The 20,297-nt window shown below is 53.5% G+C and overlaps 4 protein-coding genes across 4 annotated transcripts; 2 read left to right on the top strand and 2 right to left on the bottom strand.

The window, feature by feature from the left end:
* Positions 1 to 2,356: 2,356 nt before the first annotated feature.
* UCRPA7_5609 (putative cleavage and polyadenylylation specificity protein) lies at positions 2,357 to 5,373 on the bottom strand (the record flags this gene model as incomplete). Its single annotated transcript, XM_007918154.1, has 2 exons — positions 2,357 to 5,141; positions 5,228 to 5,373. The coding sequence occupies 2 exons, from the start codon at positions 5,371 to 5,373 to the stop codon at positions 2,357 to 2,359; spliced, it is 2,931 nt and encodes a 976-aa protein (XP_007916345.1).
* Positions 5,374 to 6,106: 733 nt separating this feature from the next.
* On the top strand, positions 6,107 to 8,944 carry UCRPA7_5608 (putative transport protein sec24 protein; the record flags this gene model as incomplete). Its single annotated transcript, XM_007918153.1, has 1 exon — positions 6,107 to 8,944. The coding sequence occupies one exon, from the start codon at positions 6,107 to 6,109 to the stop codon at positions 8,942 to 8,944; it is 2,838 nt and encodes a 945-aa protein (XP_007916344.1).
* Positions 8,945 to 11,993: 3,049 nt separating this feature from the next.
* UCRPA7_5607 (hypothetical protein) lies at positions 11,994 to 13,286 on the bottom strand (the record flags this gene model as incomplete). The annotated part of the gene is made up of 4 exons (XM_007918152.1): positions 11,994 to 12,592; positions 12,682 to 12,820; positions 12,915 to 13,027; positions 13,091 to 13,286. The coding sequence occupies 4 exons, from the start codon at positions 13,284 to 13,286 to the stop codon at positions 11,994 to 11,996; spliced, it is 1,047 nt and encodes a 348-aa protein (XP_007916343.1).
* Positions 13,287 to 15,540: 2,254 nt separating this feature from the next.
* UCRPA7_5606 (putative asparaginyl-trna synthetase protein) lies at positions 15,541 to 17,167 on the top strand (the record flags this gene model as incomplete). Its single annotated transcript, XM_007918151.1, has 5 exons — positions 15,541 to 15,578; positions 15,694 to 15,811; positions 15,884 to 16,805; positions 16,878 to 16,938; positions 17,140 to 17,167. The coding sequence occupies 5 exons, from the start codon at positions 15,541 to 15,543 to the stop codon at positions 17,165 to 17,167; spliced, it is 1,167 nt and encodes a 388-aa protein (XP_007916342.1).
* Positions 17,168 to 20,297: the final 3,130 nt, after the last annotated feature.

The raw sequence follows: 20,297 nt of genomic DNA, 5'->3' as shown, positions 1-20,297 counted from the left end.
ACGGGGGGTGAGGGGGCGCTAATGCTACCTAGGTAATGCTGGCGGGGGGGGCCACTTGCAATTCTCAGCCCGACAGGCACCAAAACACCAACTGAGCGAGACCGACCGCTTGGATCGCCCCCCCCCCCCCCCCCCNNCCCCCCCCCCTAATAGCGCATCCATCCAAATCCATCCATCTCTTCATTTGGTGTGTGCTACCCTCACAACAGTCTCTTGAATTACTATGGACAGTACATGTAGTAGTAAGTATCATGATTATCGTGGTATATCAACGGTTCTACTTGATATAATGAATGGAGACGAGATAGAGCTGCCGATATAGACCTCGAGAAAGAGAAGTTGAGCCGGTGAAACATTGCTATGTATGTATGTGTATATATACATGCATATGAGATATGAGAGTGGAAGGCATATCGAAAACGAAACAGGAACAGAACGTGGACTCACAGCCCAGACAGACCTGGACTCGTCTAATTCTATCAATATCTCGATTGTCTCATTTGCATTCAGCAGTCAATCAAATCTCAAATCCTCCAGAATTGCGGCTGAGAGTCAAGTGTCTCGTCTCATTGGTGTACTTGCTGACACATCACCGCACAGTTGATGGATGATTTGTGTTTCTCTTCTCTACAGTCCTGTTCGATATCGAACAGTACATACTATTCAAAAGAAAGAAGAGTATCCCGTAGCAAGTCAGACCCTGCAGGAGAGCGATATGACAGATCATCATGGCAGGGCACACTATGTAGTATGGCACGGCATACATGCATGCACAGCGGTGGCAGGGACTCACATGCACTAGGACAAATATCTACGAGGCGCAGCATCAACACCCGTATTTCCGGGATTCCTTCTCCCTGGATCCCTTATTATTAACAAGACCATCCGGGATATTCGAATAGAACTTGCAGCCATTGACCGCTATTCTCTCTTTTCTCTATAGCGTCCATGTGATGACGACCTGTTGAACTGGAGTAGAGTACTGTAGACTGTGTAGTCTATAGTGCAGGTTACAACGCATGCATGAAGTTCTCCACGGGCCCTGGCAGCGATGGCAGAGAGTGACGATGATCGCCGTCCCCTGAACCGAACCAAGGCCAGGATACAGGATGATGGGTTTTCCTTTCCCCCCAAAGCGGAACATTCCTAGGTATGAGGTCATCATCCTGGCCTTGGTTTGGTTTAGGGGAGAACAAACGACCAGACAAGAAAGGGTTCATCCAGACGGGAAAGTGCCTAAATGCAAAATCATCCAGTCAAGCATACATCAAGACCCTGGATACCGGTATATGATATATATCATAACCTAACCTGGCATTTCAAGATGACGCAACTTTCAAGATTCAACATCTCCAAGTCATTTGTTTGCACATTATTCTGTGCTACAGACTACGGCAGATAGACACTCTTCGCTCTCGGAACACTCATTGATTTGCTTCAGTTACTGTACTACTAAACAGAATACCTATAGGCAGTCAGGTAGTTGCCATACTGCGTATGACCTAACCCCCGAAGCAAAAACAAGGAGCAAGGTCCCCCGGGCACATTGCCGTCCCTCCCGGCGCTGGGTGCTGCTTCTTCCTGCTGCCTCTCCCCCACAGCTCATTTCGCGAAGACGCGTCTCGCAGCCAATCTGACCGTCTCCTCTCACCGAACATGCAGCGACTCGCACGCGCCAAGTGCCTTCTTCCGTGCGCAGGGTCCTCGCCTACTACGGGTACTACCTTTTTTTACTATTTAATACCAATGAGGCTGTGTGATTTGAAAGCGGCTGCCTCGGACATTATATGTCTTCCGCCACGCCGGCCCGTCTGTGCTGTTGCATCCCCTAAACTACCAAGTACATACATCATGGGGGTGTGTATACGTACGTACGTCCTTTCGAGAGAGGCCTCATCATGGCAAAACGATGATTGAGTCTGATGCTTCTCTACGTCTCTGCGTCTCTCTGGCCTGTTGGTGATGGGGTGTGTGCGCGTGCGATTATTGCTATGGTATGGCATGATCGAGCTATCACATGCTAGAATGGAAAATTACCTTGGTCGACTTTTGCCACGTGGCTGGGCGTGCAGAGATGCATTACCATTCTTAGGAGATTGGTATGGTTGCATCCCCCTGACTTGACCCTTGGACAGGACAGAACAACATAAGATATCACGTTCTCGTTGTCGACACTTCAAGGCGGAACAGGAAGGATGAACATGCTGGACGTGATAGCATTGGATTTCTCGATAAACCATTTTCCATCTCTTCTCCAAGTAAACATGCGCCTCACTTTACAGCACCCCGTAGTATAGATGTACAGTAACATGTAATACAGACAGATAGCAGTACATCAATAGATCGATCAATCCCCTTAAGCCCCCGCAACCACCGCAAGCCCATTGTAGATCATCCTCTTGACCGCGTAGAACGTGCCCCCCTGCTGCATCGCCGGGCCCCCGTCCGTCGGCAGCCCGATGCTCTCCAGCTCGATGCGCCCCGTCGCCGACTTGCGCACCGCCACCGACCCGTCAATCAGCAAGATGCCCTCGCCCCGGAACTCGGCCGTGTGGCCCGACGACTGCATCGCCCGCCGCAGGTCCGTCAGCCGCAGGTCGCCCACGTGCAGCGGCTGTGCCACCGACCGCGCCGCCGAGGCCATCGTCGTCGGGAGGACATCGAGTGTCGGCACGACCGCGCCGGCCTCCCCCCCCTCCTCCTCCTCCTCCTCCGTGCCGTCCTTGGCGTCGCCTTCCTCCGCCGTCTTCTGCCTCTTGTTGGCGCCCTCGTCGTCGCCAATGGCATGCGGGTGCTTCTCCTTTTCGGCAGCTTCCGTCGCAAGTAACATTGCCGTGACCGTCACGATGCCCAAGCCCCGAACATTCTGCCACTTCAGCCGCCTGACCAGTGGATCAGCCAGCTTGACAATCCAGGCGTTTGTGTCCACGCTAGCATCCACCGAGGCACCAACCGCAGGCGTCAAGATGTCGACCGCATTGCCGTCGGTCGTGCCGATAAGCTTTTTGCAGTCTCCTGCCAGAGCCAGTGTCTCTTCCTCGCTGCCAGAAACGAGAATGAGTTTCCGCGGCTGGATCAGGGGTATCAGCATGGTCAAGCTTCGCTTGTCGTGAAGGCCGCTGAAGTCGACGAATGCGATCCGCAGGTTGATGGCGATCGTCTCCTTGGAAATGGCAAGCTTGGAGGGCCCCAGCAGCTCCTCTTCCTCTGGATCCTCTACGCCGTCCAACTCGTCAGCAACACCAGCTGAGCCTTCAGACGGAAGGAGAACATCAATGTCGTCCGAGACTGTCCTAGTAGGCTGCGGCCGCTTGTTCGGTCCACCGGAACCTCCCTTCTTGGCACCAATATCGTCCCATTTCCGTTTCTTCCCTAGACCTTCCTCGTTCGAGCCCTTATCGCCTTGAGCAGCATCCTGGCCATCCGCCTCCTCTCGCTCTTCTGCCCTGAGGAAGTCTTCAGGCCGTATAAGCTCACCAAACTCATCGTTTCGTTTTCTCCTGATGGGGATGGGGAACATCCTTTCTCGTCCCCTCTTTCCACGCACATCGAAATCGTACACACCCTTCTTCTTCAGGAGAATATTGATACCCAGATCCTCGTCTTTCAATACTACTTTCTTCCTGCTTGCTTGGCCCATCGTCGTCGAGACATTCAACGCCCGTCCTTGCTGCTCGGTCTCTGATTCCTCGGATTCCGTAGAAGACTCCGAAGAAGCATCATCAACTCCATCTCCAACAGTTTCCAGAACAGTGGCGCCGCCACTCTGCAAAGTGGCTTGAAGCTGCCGTTGTGTTGCAAGCCATTGTTGGTAGAGATTTAGTTCGGTTCCCTTGATAGCTTCCCGTTTTGCTTCTTCAACCTCCAGCTCACGGCCGCCGCCGAATACCTGCTCTACTGTGTCCCCGCTGGTAGTTTGTTCAGTAGCAACGCCGTCCTGTCGCTCATTCCACCATTGCCAGAGGGTCCTTGCAATGGAGGTCTTTTCGTTAGATGACAGGTTGGGCTTCTCCGTCAATACGACAAGGTTCTTGGGATCCTCGGCAATGGTTCGAAGAATCTGCTTAGAGAATCCCCACTCCAAGCTGGTATCACTGGCAAGAATAACACGTCCGGTTGCACTCCCATCTTCGGCAGCCTGACTCAGCAGGCGCTCAATCTGGGCTTTGCGTTCGAGCAGTCTGAGATACTTGAAATCAAAGGGTCCAGCTTCCTTGCCTTTCGTCCCCTCAGCGTTGCCGTTTGCCTTCTTCGCTCCTTCAGCAAAGACTTCGAATTCCCGAACAATGCTGTCGTCCATCCACTCAAACATGCTTCTAGCATGTCGCATTGTGCTGCTCACGCTACGGCCGGCCAAGTATAGCTTCGCCGTCGACAAAGCGCTTCCGTTCCCGCTAGCATCAGTCCGCCAGGCGTGCTCCATCAGGTAGGCCAGCTCCAGGACTCGCGCGCTCGAATCAACGGGTATGAGCACCGTGCCGCCCTTCGCGACACACGCCCGCACGTTGTCCAGCAGGTGCTCATCTCTCTTGGCGCGCGAGAGACTCGCCGGCGCGCGGCTGCTACACACGAGCGCTGTCGGCTTGCGGAGCTGTTCGATGACCTCGGCTCCCCCGTGCCCGCCACCCAGCCACGCGGCTCCGGCGAAGACATTCTCGCGCGCCTGGTTCCAGTCCACGGCGTAGACGATAGATTCTAGGCCGTGCTGTATGTGCCAAATCGTTCCTCCGAGAGTGTGACCAGAGTTGTAAGCCGTAATCTGGAGGCCGTTCAGGGGAGGCGAGAACGGTGAGCCAAGGGGCTGATGTGGTTGTGAGTACTTGAGAGGCTGGATAAGGGAGAAGTATCGAGCAATCTCTTCGGAAGTCGGAGCTTGGCGCAGGAAGTTGTGCTCGCCCGTCTGCGGCTGCGAGTATGCGTAGGTTGTCTCGGCGAGCGCGCCGTGGGTGATGGTAGTAGCCGCTGCTGGTGTCGAGGCGTAGAGGTCCTGCAGAAGGGTTCGTCCCAGGTCAATGACCGGTCGTGTCGCGTAGACTGGGATGCGGTTGAAGAGAGGAAAGTTTTTGCAGCAGTGTGCGTATGCAGCAAGGTGAGAGACAGTCGCATGGGTAAGAAGAATCAGCGATAGAGTAGGGACTTGTCTGGAACGACATTGTCAGTGGCCGCCGGCGCATTACAGCTCCCCGTCCCAAATAATGAAGGGATCAGGGCAGTAGAGGAAACATACTTCTCGAGCTCCTTGAGCTTCTCCACGTCAAACGACTCGTCCCAGCCAACATCAATCAAGACCTTGACGCCGCCATCGAGCTCGAGGAGGTGCTGCGATGCCGTCGACTCGGAGAGCGCTCCTTGCAGGGGAACAAAGGTGAACATGGTGGCTGTCTGGCCTTGTTGATCACCTCACAGGCATTGTAAGCATCGATTGGTAGTGCAACAGTCGAATCTACGACGATAATCAAGAAAAGATGGTGTTTGAGTGTTCTTGATGTTGTGCTGGGAATCTTTTCTTTGTCTGCTAGAGATGCTCCCTTGTCGCCTGCAGTTCGTAGCTCTGGCCTGGTTGGGTCAAACAACGGAAAGAGCTGAGCATCGGTCGGTCGTGCCTGCCTTTCGCGACCGGGAGAGAATGGGAAGCTGTGATTGGTAGGCGCATCGATTGGTGGGGAATCTGACTTGCAGGAAATTTTAGCGGCTGTCTGTCCTCTGTTCCCCTGGAACCGCCTGAGCAGTGATATCATCGGCCGATTTAGACCAGATTCTAGGGAACGTCTAGGCGCTTCAGAGGTGCCGCTTCAGCGGGCCTGGGCCGCTGGAAATGCTAACTTACGGTCCGTTCCATGCGCGTTTCGGCCCCGGAAAAACTAGCCGGAAGGATATCGTGTCCAATTTCACCCCACCACGAATTTGGCCCAGCATCAATCAAGCTGCCCGCCATAACAGCGAGAAATCTCATACCTCACCTGACTTCAGCATATCATTCTCACCGCGTTCAGTCTCATCTCACCTCAACTCATATGAGGCTTTTGAGTGAGTGAGAGAGCGAGCGAGCGAGTGAGTCTGTGTGTCCGTCCAGCGAGTGAGCGTATCAAAAGACGCCATCACGACCATGGACTCTCAGGGGTATTTTCAACAGGGTCAACCACAGGGCCAGAGTCCCCAGCAGCCAGACGATGGCCTTGCTGCCCAGATGGGAGGCATGTCGCTCGGGGGAGAGCCTCATCATGCCAGGAGGAAGAAGAAGGACAGGCACGCCTACCACACCGTCGAGGCTACAGGCTCGTCTCAGGCCTTCAACGGCCTCCCTCCACCAGGCACGCCCGCCACAGCCTTCTTGAATGCCGATCCCTCAGGAACTACCGGATTCGTGGGGCAACCTGCCATGTTCAACCCACAGCAGCAGCAGTTCGGTCAGGCCAGTCCTCAATTTGGCCAGCCAAACCCCGGCTTCCCTGCACCGGTGAACCCTCAATTCATCCCTGGCAGCACTGCTTCTCCGGCCGAGTTTGCGGCCAGGAATGGAGCCGCTCCTGAGCCGTCTCCCACTTTCGTGCCAGCGAACAAGGTCTCTCCTGATGAGGTGCCCAGTGTGCCCGTCTCTAGGGACTCTGTGCAACAATACTACCTAAACAACGTCTATCCCACATTTGAACGCCATGTCCCTCCACCGGCTACCGTCTCCTTCGTTGCCTTTGACCAGGGCAACTCATCACCAAAATTCACCCGCCTCACCATCAACAACATCCCAGCCACATCCGAGGCTCTTCACAGTACCGGCCTTCCCCTTGGACTCATTGTTCAACCACTAGCGTCTCTGCAGCCTGGAGAGCTTGAGATTCCCGTGCTCGACTTTGGCGAGCAGGGCCCACCGCGATGCCGGCGGTGCCGAGCTTACATCAATCCCTTCATGATGTTCCGCTCGGGTGGAAATAAGTTCGTTTGCAATCTCTGCACCTATCCCAACGACACGCCAGCAGAGTACTTCTGTGCTACATCCCCTCAAGGCGTTCGTGTCGATCGAGATCAACGGCCAGAGCTTTCCAGGGGAACAGTTGAGTTCCTCGTTCCGAAGGAGTACTGGACTAAAGAGCCGGTAGGTCTGCGCTGGCTCTTCTTAATAGACGTCACGCAGGAATCTTTCAACAAGGGCTTCTTAGAAGCGTTCTGTGAAGGCATCTTGTCATCACTGTATGGAGCTGATGAGAATGACGAGAGGGACGAGAATGGCGAGATCAAGCCGAGGATACCTCCCAATGCTAGGGTTGGCTTCGTGACTTTCGACAAAGAGGTTCACTTCTACAATGTTAGCTCAACACTCGAGCAGGCCCAGATGATGATAATGCCAGACGTGGAGGATCCATTCGTCCCCCTGAGCGAAGGGCTTTTCGTAGATCCTTACGAGTCCAAGGCAGTCATTACTTCGCTCCTTACCCGACTACCACAGATGTTTTCCAGCATAAAGAACCCCGAGCCTGCCCTTTTGTCAACTCTCAACTCAGCCGTCTCCGCCTTGGAAAAGACCGGAGGTAAAATTGTGTGCTCGGTATCTGCCCTGCCGACATGGGGTCCAGGTCGTTTGTTCATGCGTGATGATGGCAAGCACCCAGGTGGCGAGATTGACAAGAAGCTATATACAACCGAACATCCAGCTTGGAAGAAGCTTGCTGAAAGGATGGCATCGGCAGGTATTGGTGTAGATTTCTTTATGGCAGCGCCAAATGGTGGCTACCTAGATATTGCCACGGTTGGCCATGTCTCTGCTGTCACCGGCGGAGAGACTTTCTACTATCCCAACTTCATCGGAGGCAGGGATAACGCAAAGCTGTCAATTGAGATCAAGCATGCAGTCACAAGGGAAACTGGATACCAGGCTCTTATGAAGGTCCGATGCTCAAACGGCTTGCAGGTTTCCGCATATCACGGCAATTTCATCCAGCACACGTTCGGTGCCGACCTCGAGATAGGGGTCATAGATGCCGACAAGGCAATCGGCGTTACTTTCAGCTACGATGGCAAGCTGGACTCGAAACTCGACGCTCACTTCCAATCTGCGTTGCTCTACACAACAGCAAACGGAGAGCGCAGAGTCCGATGCTCGAATGTGGTAGCCAGTGTGAGCGATAATGCGAAGGAAAGCATGAAATTCGTGGACCAGGACGCCGTGGTGTCAATCATCGCCAAGGAGGCCGCCAGTAAGCTGGCCAGCACCTCCAGCTCACTGAAGGAAATTCGGCAAAATATTACAGAAAAGACAATCGATGTCATTGCGGGATATCGCAAGAACTACGTGTCACAAAACTACCCGCCTGGGCAATTGGTTATGCCAGAGAAGCTCAAAGAGTTCTGTATGTACATGCTGGGCCTCATCAAGTCAAGGGCATTCAAGGGCGGCAGCGAAACTTCGGATCGACGTGTCCATGAGATGAGGATGATTCGCTCAATAGGTGCCTTAGAGCTCAGTCTGTATCTCTACCCGCGAATGATTCCGATTCACAATCTTCAGCCAGAAGATGGCTTCCCCGATGAGAATGGATATTTGAAGGTGCCTCCCTCAGTCCGGGCATCATTTGGCAGAGTGGAGGTTGGCGGTGTTTACTTGGTCGACAATGGACAAATCTGCTTGCTATGGTTTCACGCACAAACGTCACCCGAACTCATCAGCGATCTATTTGGGGACGACAAGACATCCCTCCAAAGCCTGGATGCCTACACCTCCTCGATACCGGTTCTGCAAACCCATCTGAACGCCCAAGTGCGGAATATCGTTGAGTTCTTGAAGACCACGCGCGGCTCGAAGGGTCTTACGATTCAGCTCGCACGACAGGGTATCGACGGTGCCGAGTATGAGTTCGCGAGGATGTTGGTGGAGGACCGGAACAATGAGGCTCAGAGTTATGTGGATTGGCTTGTGCATATCCACAAGGGCGTGCAGCTCGAGGTAAGCTGAAATTCAAAATTAGACTCAAACTGTTCCTCACGTACTGACGTGATGATTCACAGCTGGCTGGTCAAAGAAAGAGGGAAGACTCTAGCGAAGCATCTACGCTTTCGAATTTCGCTGGTCTAAGACCATCATATTGGTAGTGTCTAGGCTCTGTCGAGCGTCTGAATCAATGGAAGCTCGCCACCTCAGTCAGCAGCTCTGTGATTTGGCGCAACCGGCGACAGCGGCAGCATAGATGTGAAGGTTTGCATATTGTTCATGGAGTGGGTTAGCGAGAGGAAAAATGAACAGTCTAGCGGGCAAGCCTGAAACGGCCATCGGTTTAAAGCATGTAGCAATATCTGGAAAGAAAGAAATATACCAAAGTCCGTCCTCCTGGACGCCATACAATCACTCATGGCCATGGCAGCAGCTCTAGTGACAGCGGCACGTCTCTTCTCAGCTTGTACGACTTCAGCGAGTGTCCGAAGTTAGGCCGTTAAGCGAGAACCTCTATCCCCAGAGTCAAGCCAAGCATTGACCTTGATAGTGGCAGATTTGACTGAGGACCTTGAGACAGGTGAGACATGCACACCTCCGGCCAAGTGCTAACGCCTTACCTACGTCTCAGCTTAGGTCCCGCGGTCTAGCCTGCCCCAATCATCATGAGACCGATCTCCTCAGCTTTGTTGCGAGACCGGCTGTTTACAGATGTGCGTGGCCGCATCATCATCATCTCTTCTCACAAAGACAGATCAAATTATCGATATCGCCGAATCTAGTCACAAATGATAAGTCAATCATGAAATCCGCGCCACCCTCTCAATGAGGCCCTAACTTGGTATGGTCTCTCTCGGCTGTCTTTGATTCCGAAGCCTCGGGGCAGGTGCTGCTAACCGGATTCGAGGAACGCGAGGCTCTTTTCTTCACCGCTCGGGCGTAGTTCCGGCCCCCCTTTGTTGGCGCTTCCGCCTCCGCCGCTCATTCAAACGGTTTCTTAGTTCCTTCTCCGGGACACGCAACTTGCCTTTCCGGGCGTGGGATGCCCCTTGGTCCGTCGGGGAGGCTGAAAGGAGACGAGGCGTCGGTCACGCCCGCGTTTCGCTGGGGGTGCTCGAGCTAATGCAACTGCATGCACCGTAGATCACCCAGGATCAGCCAGAAAGTGGGATGACTAGATGACCCGTCGAGTGAAAGTGGGAGGATGTGGGTGAGGGAGCACTCTAGGTCTGCGGCGAGGCTTGCGACAGGAAGAATGAAAGAGCCTTGAGGCCGTAATATCCCGTTCGTGCCACCCGGCATGTACGATGAGTGTGACTCGATCTCAAACCTTGTGCTACGTCGAGTGGGGGGCTACAACATCCTGGGGGAAAGGCGGTGGTGTTACTTGACACAGAACTGGCACCGTGTCTTGGAGGCTGCGCAGGAGAAATCTGTCAAGGCAAGCCACACTCCACTCGAGGCGTACGGTGTAACGAGACCTGTCTCTTGTTGATAATACTCGACACCTGGTGCTTGATGGAGCACTTACTCATGGGACATGACATGAATGCTGGGCAGTGATGGGATCAAGCAAAGCTAGGCATATCTGAGCATTTGAGGTATTACAAATCGGTCTTCACTATCTTGCAGATGGCGTTCATCACTTCAAGCCTCTTTAGAGAAGCTGAAGCCACACCCCCACGGCCGAAGAGGGCGCAGGAGGCAACAAAAGGGATAGCTTAGATGCAATGGGTAGGGTATCCAATGTCACTCACGCAGCATCACCATATTTGTTGGCAGCTGCCCCGGCGGGTTGTGGGCGAACAGTCGTCGGTATTCGTCTAGCCTCACCGGTCACCGCTCGGGATGAAATCGGTGTGCCAAGCATTGCATGGAGGTTGGCCCCATTTCCCAAGAACGTATATGATCCAGCCAGTGCCCGAGTACTGTTGGTTGATTTCAATGAGAATGGTCATCGGATTCTTTGATATCCGGATGATCGTCGCCCTGGATCTTGAAATAGCTCAACACCGTCGTCGATCACTTGAGCGCCGCAACCCCTTTGAGCAAGTCTCAGCTGTCATATGGGGACGTGCATCGCGACCGGCTTCCTCGACTGTTAGTCATTGGTCAGGAATTGATCTGGCATCGCTAGATCTGATCTTGTCATATTTTCTCCATCAGAGATCCATGCCTTCAACCGTGTCTCTGAAACACGTCAATACATGTCACTCGCATTTTGTCTAAGGGACGTGAGTCTCCGCGACAGACTTTCCATCATCGCCATCGTCATGTTCACAATGTGACGAGAATAACGATTTCATCACCATTACACCTGCCCAGCAAAGGGAAACGCACAGGGTCATGACACCCTGACGCGAGCCAATAGCCGCTATGCTGCAGACTTTGACACAAACAGACTACGGCAAGCCACCGCAGATCACCGAAGCGAAACAATTATGTCTCACACCAACCAATGCAGCTAGGGTCCTAGATAGTCGCCCAGATCCTGCACCATTGGTGCTCTAAACTACCTACAGTACCGAAAACAAGCGCTAACTTGAAGAGTGAGCCTGTATCATTGCTTTTTGGGCAGGCTGACCAAGTCGTCATGGGCCCCCGGATTCCGGGCAGCGCAATCCGCGCACAGAAAGAATCAATGTGCATGGTCCAATGTACTTAATTAGGAATCTAAACTCGACGGATTTGATATGATTCCGTCATCCGCTGACCGGTGAGGGAAGCTAGCGAAAAAGAGACAAATAAAAAGTCGAGAGCTGGAGGAGGAGGAATTGTGCCCCCAGCCTCACCGTGAAATCTGATACAGGAGAAGTCCCCAGCCACACGCTGCCCATTTTTCTATCAACACCGCCCCCTTCATTCGACTCGAAAAGGAAGCAACCCGCGAGAGCTGCTCTGTAATTCCCTTTCGGATGACACAGGAAAGAAATAAAAGGAAAGAAACAAAAAATCAAGTTTTTTCGGTGTGTGGCTGTGACGATCTGCCGCCGTGCGTACAAACTTGTTCCCTCTCGGACAAACTGGTGCGTAAATGATCAAGCCTACGCTCCCTTTTTGGACGGCCCCTGCCCTACATGATGAGGTTCCCAAGACCCAATCGGGGATCTGGTTGACTCAGAACCCTTTGAATCTCGCTCGGATCGAAGACGTGCTGGAAGATCTGATAGTCTGTCGGGTAACCGGATGAGGCGCTCGAGCTGCTGGACGAAGACCCAGATGAGTGGCTGCTGCTAGACGACTTGCCTTTTCCCTTGCTGCTACTGCCGCTGCCACCTTTGCTCTTTTTGGCGATATCGTCCAGGATCAGCTTGGCCGTGCTCTGCGAGTGGTCCTCAAAGACGAAGGCAACCGTCTGGATCCGACCGCGAAGCACGGGGTCGTAGAGTAGAACCTCCCTCCATAGCTCGGCCAGCTCCTGCGGGGGGTTGCGGTAGCCATTGCCGAGGCCAAAGTCGCCAATCACCACGCTGCTGATGCTATGCCATGCGCAAATGGTCAGCGCGGCGCGCAGCTTGTTCTTGACCAGCTCTCGCTCCTCCTGGAACGAGTACTTGGTGCCATTCTGGTTTAGCTTGGGCCACCGCTCCGGCGGTACCGACACTACCGGTAGTGCTCGCCAGTCCTCGGGCGCTAGCTTCTCGTACCTGTCGTGCGGGCCCCGGAAGACAACTGAATGTGGATTTGTTATCAGATGTGACTTTCAAGCGTAGCTTGTGCTTATGGGGCTGAGCAGGGAGGGAGGTAGGTGGTTAGCATACCAACAGACTCGGAGTAAATCCCGCCCTCGATGGGAATGGGGTAGTTGCAATCCACTCCACTTCCCGGCTCTGGGTGAGATAAAGTTGCCGAAAGATTGGATCGCCGACATAGCCTCTCTTCGTAGCCAATGACTCCAGTCTATCAGACCAAAAGATCTCGTCAGTAAATTCCCGAGAGATCACCGCTCGGAGCCAGGTCCGTGGGCCCGATCGCGCGCGTCAGGGTTGCTCACCTCCCAGTCTCCGCCAGGTCTCTTGTCGTTGGCTGCGCAGATGAACGCAACAGGGGTCTCATTCATGGTAGCCCATCGTATGGCAAAATCCACCGGGTCATCATTGTAGACATCTGTGAGGCCTGTCAGTATGAATCCGTCACGATATTTGTGAAATTCAGCAACAACCAACGCACAAAAGCTAGGGGGCGCGAGGCTCGTTGATCGTCCGAACTCCAGATTGCATGGGCGCATGTAGAGTAGCGAAGAAGTCTTCCATGTATCAGAGTAGTTCTTCTTAATGAGCGGGATGTAATATTTCTTGGTCTCCGCTGCTACATCTGAAGGCTTCGGTTTTGAAGACTTTGAAGATTTCGAGCTTCCTGAGGGCATGGCCGATATGTCTGGTGGGTCGAAGTATATGGAATGAGAGGAATAGCTCGAATCCGTTTTGTACTACCGCTGGATAGTCTGGAGAAGTGAAGGACGGACTTGAGTAACTTCGGCGGAATTACGATAAAGCATCTGAATAATGACATTTGATCAGGGGTAGGAGATCAGGCACTAGCCTGATCTTATATACATTGGCGCTATGATGTGAAGGCCGAAAGAGACGACGTAAAGACAATAGGGTTGCGGCCGGTAGACGCTGGTATGTTAAAAAGGTGTGTCCTATCCCCTTGGAAAAGAAGCGAGCGTTGATCTGAGAAGTGAACTTGTACCACCAATAAATGGGCTGGCTATCCACTCTTTGTCTAGGACAGGAGTAAAAGGCAAGCCCGGGGACTCGAGATGGACTTTTTCCGGATTATTATAGACTGTATTGTTTTTTGTCCGTTCCGTCCTTTCAGAACATATCATACTTATCACATTGAGCCAGGGCGCGGCACCGAACGGTACACTACACCGGGAAGATCCCAGGTTCATGGTAGATGGAAACATGGCTCGATCTAGTGAGATTGTGTGAATGAGGGGCGCCGCTGCAGCTTCCCGTCAGTGTACAAGATCTGTGTAAGGTCCAACAGTGCCGCCTGCTTGAGACAGATTACATCCCCCATTGGCCAAGGTAATTGAAAAAGATCCAGTCCATGGGCTGAGGGACTGGCAATGTTTTGCATCTAGCGAGAGCTAGAAACAGCAATAGGCAGAGAGGAAGCAAAGAAAAAGAGGAGAGACTCCTCGAGCCGCGCCAGGAGAAGGACGAGGAAAGGCCGAGAACACGCTCATAAATCCCGTAGTTCACGCATCTGGGAGCTGTAGAGAGAAAGAGAAACACGTCAACCCGGGAATAAGTCACTCGAGACTTCCGTGAGGCGGTTGCAAGTGAGAATACTAAGCTTGGCTGCGCAGGCAAGTCCGTGTCGTCAGGCTTTCGTGCTTGTCGTGATTAAAGACACCTCGTGACTCACCGGTGCCGCGCCTGTCACTTAGAAGCAGATGAAGAAAGATGACAGTGGACAAAAGGATGTTGAACATCCGTTCCCAGCAAGCCAGTGTGTGGCTGGAGGCCAAGCTGCAGTCAAAGTCCCAAGAACTCCGCAAGGATGCCGTAGGAGAAATGCCGGGTCCACGGGGCGTCTCCAGGCGAGACATTCCGGCGCAATCAACAGCACGGATCCGGCATAAAATTCCCTGTGGCTTGCGTCTCTAGCTGTCCAGCTTTGACAGCGTAGCTAATGAGCGGACCAGAAATAGCAGCAGCAATGTCTGGAAAATGATCAGCCGGGTGAGGCGCAAGGACAGGGTAGGTCGGTCGGATCATGAAGCGCAGCGTATAGCAGCCCGCGATGGGCAGATCAAGCGCATCTAGTGTAGCTCATGATGCCGGACTAGTCTTCAGCCCTAGCGCAAGGGGGGATGCGAAGAGGCTGAGAGGAGCTGCCGTGTGCGGGATCTGATCTGATCTGATCTGATGTTCTCAAGGGATGCTTGATCTGAGCGCTGTGGTACAGGCAAGCTCCTTGTATCTCATGCCGTCGACCGCTGCCTGCGTAGCATACAGTACGCTCTCCCTCACAACTGCCGGATTCCCTGCGCAGTTCTCATGGCACCGGAAACTGCCAAAGCCAGGTAAATCCTCATTTATGTAGGACTGTCCTGAAATCCTGGTGCTCATGACTGGCGAGTATCGCAGAGAAGAAGGAGGAGCTTAAGGCTGCAAAAGAGGAGAGAAGGGGAACAATCGGTAGCGCTCTATCACGTGACCATGCGTACTCGGCAGGCAAGTGAAGGCCGAGGTCTCACTCGGATGAATGATCCACCGACATCGAAATTTATCAGCCATTGGAGCTCCCCTTCGAGAGAGCTTCATGATACAAAGCTCACATCATTCATCACGAACACGGAAGACGCCTTATTCAAGCTTCCTGCGCAATTATGTGGCGCCAACCAGCTGTCCAAATGCTTGTGAGGTAGCTTGTCCGGTCAACGCTCTACGAAACACTCCCGAGGATAAGCCATGCGACCAATCGGTCTTACGCGATGGGCCAGGCCATGGAAAGACATCAGACCTCATTCCAGACCCTCATCATGCCGTCGCTGGGTGTCTACAGAGGCGCCTAAATCAATCGCGAAGCTCCTCGAGTGGAAGCCGAAGAGCGAGGCTAACAATGCCATCGTCAATGGCTTCGTGAGATCCATCCGATCAATGAAGTCCAACACCTTCGTCGCCATCGGGGACGGTTCGTCAGTCGCGCCTTTGCAGGCACTCGTCCCTGCAGCTCAAGCTGAAGGGTAGTGGCCCAATGCCCCGGTATTCCTGTCTTGGGATCATCTAGAGCTGACACACCGCTACATACAGCCTGGCTATTGGGGCTGCCGTTCGCCTGGGAGGCTCATGGGTCCCTTCCCCTGGCACCGGCCAGAGCCACGAACTACACGCTCAGGAGGTGGACATCCTAGGGCCATCCGATGCCAAGGTACGCACTCGATAGTGGCCCAGCTCGTACCTTGTACCAACGTGGCGGAAGTGACTCATCATATCTCCTTAGACATTTCCCATTCAAAAGAAATATCAGACTCCTGAATACCTCCGTACCATGCCCCACCTACGATCGAGGACTCCTTTCAACTCGGCTCTCCTGAGACTTCGATCCCAGGTTATCGGCAGCTTGACCCAATTCTACGCGGACCGAGACTTTGTCCAGACACAACCGCCAGTGATCACATCGTCGGACTGCGAGGGCGCTGGAGAAGTCTTCACTGTCTCTCCCGCCAACGAAGTACCGGTTCCGGAAGGGAACAGCGAGAAGGCAGAGTCGTTCTTCAGATCCCCCAAGTATCTGACTGTGTCGACACAACTTCACCTCGAGGCATTAGCTCAGTCTGTTGGGAACGTGTGGACACTGTCTCCTACTTTTCGTGCAGAGAAAAGTGATACGTCTCGGCATCTGAGTGAGTTCTACATGCTTGAAGCAGAAATGAGCTTTGTGGATGATATGGTTCACGTCATGAATCTCTTGGAAGACATGTTACGACATATAAGCACAAATCTCTACGAGTCCAAGGTGGCTCAGGAGATCCGCTGGCGCGGCAAGGGCAGCTCGTCTGATCTTGCTCCAGGAGACGAGGTAGACGGGCGCTGGAAAGGTCTGATGCTCCCAGAGTGGCCGCGTCTGACGTACACCGAAGCAATCGACATTCTAAAGGAGAAGGAGGACCTTTTCGAGCACACGCCTGTCTGGGGCGCCGGCCTTCAGTCTGAACATGAAAAGTATATCGCCAAGGTTGTCGGGGGAGGACAGAAGCCTGTCTTTGTGACTCATTACCCCCGAGACATCAAGGCTTTCTATATGCTCCCGAGTCAATCACCATCGGGCCGATCTGGCGCTGATATACAATTACCCGGCACCACCGTGGACTGCTTTGATTTACTTGTTCCAGAGTTCTGTGAAATCGCGGGCGGCTCGATGCGTGAGTACCGTTTAGCACCGCTGCTCGAAGCCATGAGCATGCATGGCATTGTGACACCGATCTCTCCATTAGAAGGTGCTGAAGGATTAGACGGGAGCATGAGCGCAGATGCTCAGGGAGGCAGTTTGGAGTGGTACGTCGACCTACGGCGCTGGGGTTGTCCTCCCCATGGAGGTTTTGGCCTTGGCTTTGACCGATTCCTCGGTTACCTCTCTGGTGTGCAAAGTATCCGAGACGTTGTTGCCTTTCCTCGCTGGTTCGGCCGGTGTGACTGTTGAGAGAGACACAAAGTACCGGATCTGAACTCTATCGGACCTCCATGTCTTGATGCTAGCTTCTTCCTGCTATGCGGTGTTCGTTAAGGCTTACCTACCTGGGTCTCGGAGACACTTTTGTGCGACACTGGCTGCCATCACGCTCGTGACTCAACGCTGGCAGCCGATACCCATGGCCTACTCATGGAAAAGATCGTCTATGCAGCCTGCCCTCGAGGTACTTTGTTAAACGAGAGACACGCCTACGGTGACACGAGGAGGCTTGCATATGACAGGTTTCGAGGGTCCTTCGGAGCACCCATTCACCATGCGGTCTCCCGAGCCTTTACGGCCTTACCTGGCCCCAGGCGCGCAAGGCTGCGTACAGGCTGGCAATTGCAAAATTGTGGATTGCCCCGGACACGGCTCCCTGCCTCTTGAGTGCAATTCAAATCGTTTTGGCCCCCAAATCAGGCTGAACGGAGACTTGGAGACGGGAACCGGCCGATCACTTTCCAGGTCTTGGGAAGCGGCAGCAGAAAAGGGAGCTCAATTTCAACGGGAAATACCCTCAATGTACCAATATCCTGTGTACGATATTACGGCGGAGATATGTACTGTACTGTATGATGTCTGATGACGGTAGACTAGATGAAGGCCCGCGTGTACTGTACACCCATCTCGATAGATTTTCAATTGTATGTTCACTGGCACTGAAGCTATTTCACACAGTATCACTACGTTACGTTGGTCGCGCACAGCGTATCTTGATAGTCCGCTCACCAATCTCCAACGGTTGGAGACGCAGCGTCAGATCCTATCTGATTGCGTTCTTACATTCTCTTCCTGTTATCTCAAGGCGTGTCATGCCCTCGTAAGGCCGACTTTCCGCCATGGGTCCCCATTGCTCGTAAGAAACCCCTAGTACAGTAATAGGGCGCGCCCACGATGTGGTGGCCGCCAGCTCCCGCGCATTCGCTCTCTACTTCACGAGCACGGCGCAGACACTGGGCAGTTCGGTTAACAAAAGACGTTTCGAACGGAATGCGGCGCCACCTCGGCAGATATTGCACACATCGCTCTATCTCTAGCACTCTGCTCTAGCGGCCCAGCTTCAACTTATTTGGATGCACACCCATCCGGCGCCCACTCTACCTTATACGCAGTGCAGTAAGCACCGTCTTATAGGGGGCTCCCGAATAGCTGAAGCTGGCCCGGATTCAGAGGTCCCGTCCACTGCTGCCGAGCCGGCATCATTGGCCCTGGCGTATCCTTGCCGCCCTCGTCATCCATCCCCTCCAGGGCACCTGGGTAGCCTACTTGCCTGGTGTTCGGGTGGTGTGCCTCAAACTTTAATAGGTTATCCAGACGTCCTCATGCAGCCGCCTCAACAGCCGAAAGGGGGGGCACAGGTTGTTATACTTTGTCCTCGGACTCGGGGACGAGAAGGATCGACTATACGGAGGCACGGCGGACGCAAGTCGGCACTCTCTTCGGGCCCTCGTCTGTGATGCACTGGTGGCCGTCGTTGGCGGAGGAGTAAACGAACACGAGTTGTCGGCTTCTTGTACCTAGATTGAGAAGTATGTATCTGGACAGACAGAGCGGGCATCAGTCCGGATCGGGCAACACGAGGAGGATCGCTGACGGTTTGCCATCCTGCGTTTGTGACAGCCCTCTGCTTTTGGGTGCGTGGTGTGCACATCACACATTAGGTCTCTAGATGGGAGTATCTCAGCGGCCTGACAGTAGAGGCTCGCAAGATAGTGTGCGTGTAGATGGCCCATGACGCATGCGGCAACGGGTTATCAGTCCTTGTTCCCCAAATGCAGCAACTTCGCCGTGGATGAACGATCATGAGGACCTGGAGGGGGCAATGATATCTCCCTTGAACGGAATGTATAGGTACAAATGAAATCGCAAAGCATTCATGTCGACATGGCAAGAGTAACTCTACTTCACGACGGAGAGAGCAATGTAGAGAGACAGAACAATTAATACAGGGAGGAGTATTAACAGCACTCACATATGCCGGTGCGCCAGAGAGGTAACGATTGCCATTGACCAGTCTCTGGGGCAAGGTGTGGCGTTGATTAGAGTTGATTGCGAGAATTGAAGCTTAATCAAGGTTATTCAAACTTGATTAGATGACCCGCATTGCATCCTTCCCCATGATGCCATCTGGCCGTCTGTTCGTTCCCCCTTCTGATCTGAACCAGAACGAACGGGGAGATGCAACCCTGCCATCCGCAGAGCTGCACAAGAAATGGAATATGGGCAGAAGTAATTCGAACCGTTGGTGATGACCTACTCTTCGCTGCTTTTCCCCGCCGTGACACTTGGAGATTGTCCGCAACCGAGGTCGTTACATTGGCTCGTTGGTTTGTCGAGCAAGCTGCTTGCATGTCATCTCTACGACCTGCATCTGCAGCGTGGTTTTTCGGTGCCGCACCTTGGCAGCGGGTGAGCTCTTTGCCCGGCTGTCTGATTGCTATTGGTGGTCTGCACGGCTCTTCCAACATCAGGTTACAGGGCCGGTAGATGATCGGTCCGGCTCGAGGTCCATGCCTCTCGACACATTTTCTCTTCAGACAGCTTTCATCATGACTCCAGCTCCCGCTGCGGGATGCATGTCCGCCACACGCTTCGTAGTGTCGGTCACAGGCTCCATTAACAAAGTAGACTACACAGACAGCAGGTTTGCGATATTCGCGAGCACATTATGCAGGGATTTGGGGCGGATCCACAGTGCGTATGTGCAACAATCAAGCTTAAGAGCTGCCGAGAAGTGAAAGATGGGACCAGAGCCAAGCCAAGACAAGAAATGGTAAGAGAGCGTCAATCGAATCATGCATCCCACACAAGAAGATATCACGTCTGGCGCCAAGCAACCCGAGGTGGGAGAGGTCGAATAACAGAGCTTGGCAGCGGGTGCAGTTGTTGATTCTCGGCGGCTCAGTCGGCCATGAATGATGATTTCTGTGTCACACATGCCCTTCCCCATGGACGATCGCACCCTTAACAGGGGACATTTTGGAGATGATCAGACGACATTGCGGCTCTCATAGGCTCAGGCGTTGTTTAAGAGTCGGGCCATATGATATGATGAGCAATGCCGCCTCGTCTCAAAGCCTTCTAGAAAGGAGCACGTGTGGGCATCGTCGTGGGCTGTGGTTTCAAGAGTAGAGCTTACATTTTCATGCGTTGCCGGTATGCCACGCCGTACCAGGGAAGCCCC

Source organism: Phaeoacremonium minimum, assembly GCF_000392275.1.
Source record: "Phaeoacremonium minimum UCRPA7 unplaced genomic scaffold PA7_03_scaffold_419, whole genome shotgun sequence".
Classification (NCBI taxonomy): Eukaryota; Fungi; Ascomycota; class Sordariomycetes; order Togniniales; family Togniniaceae; genus Phaeoacremonium; species Phaeoacremonium minimum.
This window is presented reverse-complemented; position numbering and strand designations above follow the sequence as displayed.